The sequence below is a fragment of the Rhyacophila brunnea genome, unplaced genomic scaffold (genome assembly GCF_057557595.1).
Source record: "Rhyacophila brunnea isolate RB1 unplaced genomic scaffold, BYU_Rbru_1.0 scaffold_3, whole genome shotgun sequence".
NCBI lineage: Eukaryota > Metazoa > Arthropoda > Insecta > Trichoptera > Rhyacophilidae > Rhyacophila > Rhyacophila brunnea.
In genome coordinates this window covers 6,546,645-6,553,118 of record NW_028232965.1, presented here as the reverse complement: position 1 = coordinate 6,553,118, position 6,474 = coordinate 6,546,645, and the positions used below count along the sequence as shown (strand labels likewise).

Below are 6,474 nucleotides of genomic sequence, written 5' to 3'. Positions count from 1 at the left end.
AGTAAATTAGGTCAGCCTACTGCAACTTCAGCTACAAATTATGTCGCAATATACAACTTAGATTAAAGTGTATATTCTTTACTTTGTAATTTAAACTGTTGTGTTGTCCTTCTGATGATGGATAGGTCGAAGATGTATGCAGGAGCGAGGCTTTTATTAGGCGTAACGGTTGGTACAATAGTATGTTACAGCAGTTATGATACAATACTTAACTTATGATAGGTACGGATCCGAGGTCATCATCTCGGTACGATCAGATGTTGGGCGAAGCGATATAGAGACTGCGATGGTAACAGACTGGAAACGTATGTTCGAGTTACATTTTGATAAATCATTATTCGTAATTTATACAGTCAAAAGTAATACCTAAATATTATATTCCTGTACATAATTATATTGAACGAGTCAGCGGTTTAAATATGAGTAGCTGTGAATTTTATTTATTATTACAGTCATAATATAATATGATACTATGGGAATTGATATTAGACTATTTTTCCATTGCGATACAGTATTTAATATCGCCATTCAATCTGTTGATACAGGTAAACAGTTGTTCACTGGAATATGAGTCCCTGGGAATTTATTATTGCGGTCGAATAATTTGATACATTAAAAACAGATATAATGATCAATAATATACTGACAGCTACCAAACTCTTTTAATTTGAATGTAAGGCATTGGCTACATCTGTAAAAGCAACGATTTTTTTAAAATATTATATGGCGAAAATATATTTTAGCAACCATTCAAATAATATAATTTATATTATGTATGTCCAATTTTAATAGAGACCCACACATTTCTTCAGGTGATGTGACTGACCGATTATAACAATAAAATTAACCGTTATATTATTATGTACGTACCTAGACAAGATTAGAAAAATCTAATGTTCACTTGAACCGGCAGCTATTTAAAAATTATCATAAACTCTAGATTAAAGTGTCACAAAACGACTTATCTCGAGAAGATTTTGATAAACCGCGTATAAAAACTGGTCAGAGCAAGTTATTTGTGCTCAAAAAAATATATAAATCCGAAAAATTATTCAACAATATCATTTGTTGCGAAACAGCTGAAAAGAAAATACTAAATCCCACCATGAAAATCGTGAGTATCGACACGTACATATTTCAAATAAATTTAATTGTTTTTTTCAATGTTTAAAAAAAATTGTAAATTTTAGTATGCATGAATTCCAGAAAATAGAGTTTAGATATCATTAAAGGAACTTAAATAAGGATTGCAGTGACTTATTATATGTTCTACAATGTGATTTTTCTTTCTTTTATGCTTATGTATAATAACTATAATCAATGTTGAATAATTATTTAAGCCAGTGAACTTTCTAACATAAATAGTGATATATATATATACATATTTCTATCATTACAATCTGAAGGCGGAGTGTAATGTTACCAGGCACATTATTTTTAGTGACTGAATTGTAAATACATGCAATTAAATACAATTTTCCATTAAAGTGTTTCAAAATTAACAAAACAATATTTTTTAAACTCTTCAAAAATAAACTTATAATATACTGTTATAGAACGAGCGTTTGATGAATCATTTATTTCCGTTTGATTAAATACAAGAGATTTTTATTTAAATATACCAATACATTTTTTAAACTATTAATTATTTAAAAAAGTTTTTGACACATTCGTGAGATGTCGACGATTAATTCAATGGTACAATAATTATAATAAAATTAAATGGTTCAATGGATGGTAATATTATCATATTAAACAATTATTTATATTTTTAGTAGTAGAGTATTTATTACTTACATTTGAAATAAAAAAAAAATATTATCTTTTGCTGATCCATAAAACTATAAAATTTACAAAACACTTTTAAAGGCACTTTGCTTTTTTGTAATTCTTCTCTAGTCACAGTACACTCCTTTTTCATAATAACTGACAGTATATAATATATTGTAATAATATGTCATGCATTACTAGATAAATCAAAAATTCCATCCAAAGTGGAACCATTGATTATACATAATTAAATCTTTTTTCTATTGGCTATATTTTATCCTAAATGTTTTCATAATTATGTATGGTCAATAATTAGAATGGTGCATTCTTAAATCTTGTGAATTATTCGTTGAATAAAAGAAATAGTTAATTGAAACCATTGATCTTATATACGCCCGACATGGGAAAACATAATGATCGATGATGTGACGTGTTTGAGAGAGTTTATAATTAAAATCAATATTGCCGATCAAAAACAAAAATCTAAAACGTAAATGCGTAATTCCAATCACTAATTATTAATAATCTATATGTATTATGTAAATTAAATATGTACATCTATGTCTTGTTAGTATTAAATGTAGGTAGGTAGGTAGGTACCTAGCGTATTTTGTTCTATTCCGTTGACAGTATAAGCAAATCATTTTCCAACGCTTAAAAGAAAATGATAAAATTTAACGGTAATAATAAAATTTACAAGTATAATTGACGTCCAGACTTTTACGTAAACTTTTAAATTATGTGTTGCAAGCATTAATGTTTTAAAATTAGATTAGTTCAGTATTTTATTATACGAATTTATTTTAAGAACTTTATTGAAAACTTTCTTAGATGTGTACAACCGTTTATGATATTTTTATTAGGATATAGAAAATTGAACATTGTTTAGAAATAATGTCTAATAAATATATTTGAATTAGATAATCAATAATCAATAATCGAGTAAGGGTACTTAGTTATTTACGCCGTAAGTATATCGATTTAAAATGTAGTCAATATGTATGTCAGTACTATACGACCCAAAGAGGTTGGACGGTATTTAATATACGGCCATATATTTCCGGTACAATATTTCGCGGTGAATTGTGATATGGTGAACTGCATACGTACAAGTTTCCACACAAGCACAACCTCATGTTATAATTTAGTCAATAATGTTACTATGGGCAGAGGAAAATCCCCATTTATGTAATGAATGTATCATATTCAATGTAATAAGCACACATTTATTTTTTATACCTAGCATAGATTTTTTAGTATTTTATTTTTTTATTGTCATTATTTAGACGTAAAACAAACGTGTATTTTATTTACAGGCAATCTTATTCAGTGCATTCGTGGCAATTGCTGTTGCAGTACCAATCTCAAATCCAAGGAATAATAATGAAGCATCGACACTTGTCCATTACCAAAATCAAAACGATGGCTTGGGAACTTATGGTTTTGCGTAAGCTTCATTATCACTTAAATATTATAATTACTAACCCTACCGAAACCGGGAGGTATTACTATGTTCGGTTCCATTTTTGGTGGTAACTTGTTCAATTTTGATGCCGCTCATCAAAATATATTACATTGTAATATGATTCACATGACATTTTCATGAAATCGGCCTTGATTTGAAATAAGAGTAAAATCAACGCATAAATTAAAACAATTGATATTCTTATTCTTTCTTCTTCGTTGTTACACTTTTCATAGAAGATTTGGGCTATGGATATTTTACTGTGAATAAATTCACAATATCTACAGCTATCCGGACGACAGTTCTTAAGAAATACTTGTACCTACTATCTACGGAGATTACCCAGCCATGAGATACATTTTATTCTAACGTCAAGCAGATACAGATCGCTAAGAAGCAGAAATGGCAATGTGCTGGACATGTCGCTCAGCGAGTAGACAACCGCTGGACAAATGCGGTCATACAGTGGTACCCAAGGGGCACTAAGGGATGCCTTAGAACCCGCTGGATAAACGATCTTATAAAGTTCGATGGATGTACGTGGTAGCAAGGGTGGAGAGACCTACGGGAGGCCTTCATCAAGCTGATGATGATTTGACTTTCCAAGACTTGGTGTATAGTTATAATTATGACTTTTTTATATTTTTAACTTTTATCTAATGTTGTGAGTGTTTTAAATGAATAATTTATACTTAAATATAAAAATATTTGAATTATTATACATTTTGAAGAGGAAGAGAAAAAGAAGTACAACATATTAAATAACTATAACTAATACCTTGTTTATTAATTATAAAGCAGACAAATTGTAATGTCACAAGAAATTAATACTTTGGTAGAGTACACGCTTCATAACTTTGCACTCCAGCTCTAGAATGAAAATGATGTAATATATTGTAAAAATACTTTATTTTACATAATATATATTTGATCTAATTTTATGCGAGGTAATTAGGCAAAGAGCCGTATCTGGGTAGTAAAAAGTGCAAAAAAGTGCAAAGCTATAAACGTACACCTACGTTTAGTTAAAAATCTTATACTAAAATTTATAATATACCTACTGTTATGGTAAGAGTTGAATTTCCATTGCATTTATATTGGTTTTCGTAAATGTTTCAGGTATGAAACATCAGATGGCAGCAAAAGACAAGAGCAAGCTTTCTTTACAAACACAAATGATCCGGAAAATCAGTCACATGTCGTGAAAGGATCATACAGCTATGTGACTCCAGATGGCGTTACGCAAACCGTCAACTATATTGCCGATGAAAATGGTTATAGAATCCAATAAGGCGAAAGAAAAACAAACGCGTTTTGATTGGCTTTATATATAACAACCGGCTTTTGAAATGAATCTGAGATGACTTTCATAAATTGTTGTAGGTATCTAATTTATAATAATATTTATCCTACTACATGCTAAAGCATAATTTATAATTAAATTAATAATAATATACATAAACATATTAATTAATATTGATAAACTAGTATCAATGAGTATAATTTACTATGTATGGATAGTAAAACTATTATTGTATTGAAGTAATTACATATTGTTTATTTATACAGCTATGATAAGATTCACGATACTATATTGTGTAGTATTTAGTTGAAATAATATTATCTATCGACTGCTTAAAATGAAATTATGTTAATTGTATCATAAAACCAGTATTTTACGATACCTATAATAATTAAAATGATGCATTTATCGATACATTGGTTTTATTGATAATAGGTGTTGTGGTTGTGAACTTTTCTTAACAGATCATTAATTTGATTTGATTATTTTGTTGCTGAAATATGTGTATTTATTTATGCTGCTTTTATTGTTTAGTTGTTAATTTGAGATATTTCCATTTAGAATACTTTTACGAAAAGTATACGCGATCATTGAAATGATGAGAAAAATGGAGATTATTTCAATGAGTAAGCATATGAAATCTAAATATTATTGACTCGATTGTTTTAACAAATCTACCAGTACAGTGATGACTGAAAGTTTTAACCAAAAATCAGCATATTTATGTAATAGTGGAGTAAATGGTTAAAAAATAAGGGTAGAAGTAGGTAACAATACAAAATTTTGTTTTGAATGATTTATTTATTGTTAAACAATTATTTTGAAAAATATTTTTATCATCATAATATGATAAATACACACGTAAATATTCTCATTTAATAACAGACATACATAGCTTAGAACAGGGGTGCCCAACCCAAATCGTTTGGTGGGCTAAAAAAATATTACTGAGCAAGATGGGCCACACAAATAACTTATTCAAAATATTTTATCGCCTTATAATTAATATGACACTTGTTTTACCTATATTGTTTTCTCATCTCCCTTCTCTTCTTGGTCGTGCACTCATGGCTGAGGATCGTGACCACATTTAAATTTCGCCATCCTTTGAGCGACCAAGACTTTCCATACTTCTCGATCTTCCGCTTCTCTCAGGGCAGAATGGATGGTGCCCCCAGTCAGCTCTTTCACTTGGTCGCTTTCCCTAGAGGCTACCCAAAACTACCAGTCTCTCCAGGTTGTCTGGTCCGCGCCTGACAATATGTCCAAAAAAACTGCAGAATTCTTCTCAGACATATCGTCGAGAGCCGTTCCTTTATCTTCAGTCTCTGGATGATTGACTGGTTCGTCCTGTGCTCCGTCCAAGAAATGCGAAACATTCGGCGCCAACACTACATCTCAAAGGCCTGGACAGAGTTAATTTTGACCCCCCTGCACAAAAAAGGTTCCTCACGTAAATGTGAAAACTATCGAACAATCTCACTTATTCCACATGCAAGCAAGATCTTTTTCATATCGACTGGTAATTTAGCCGACGCGCATTGCAATTGATTGGTCGTGTTTTCATCGAGCAACCTGTTGCGATTACATTAAATTCAACATTTAATTTAAAAAAGAACGATTCGCAGCGATATGTGTTCCCAAATGCTGCTGTAATGCACATTTCCAGTCGTTTTAATTTTGGAAATTTATCTTCGAGAATATGACATATATTTCTGACACAACTCCAGTTATTCCCTTCAAACATGTACTTTAACTCTATGCTAGATTGCAGTTCTATTAGCTCCATTTGTAAATTTGGAGGTCCTAATTCCACATCCACGTTAAATATTTCCTCATACTTTTGCATAAATGCGAATCTGGTATAGAACTCTTTAATTAATGTTGTGACTTCATTAAAATATTTAAAAAAATCTTTACGGTCACTCTTAACGTC

The 6,474-nt window shown here is 30.2% G+C and overlaps 1 protein-coding gene across 1 annotated transcript; it reads left to right on the top strand.

Moving 5' to 3' along the window:
• The first annotated feature begins 1,022 nt into the window (after positions 1-1,022).
• LOC147067797 (endocuticle structural glycoprotein SgAbd-5-like) lies at positions 1,023-4,950 on the top strand. The gene is made up of 3 exons (XM_085952825.1): positions 1,023-1,114; positions 3,087-3,217; positions 4,355-4,950. Exons 1-3 carry the CDS (start codon positions 1,106-1,108, stop codon positions 4,524-4,526), a joined length of 312 nt encoding a protein of 103 aa, XP_085808951.1. The 5' UTR covers positions 1,023-1,105; the 3' UTR covers positions 4,527-4,950.
• The last annotated feature ends 1,524 nt before the right edge of the window (positions 4,951-6,474 follow it).

Excerpts from the sequence above, each read along its gene's own strand:
- LOC147067797 (XM_085952825.1), top strand. Across the intron at positions 3,218-4,354 it reads TTGGGAACTTATGGTTTTGC|GTATGAAACATCAGATGGCA; the intron begins GTAAGCTTCATT and ends TAAATGTTTCAG.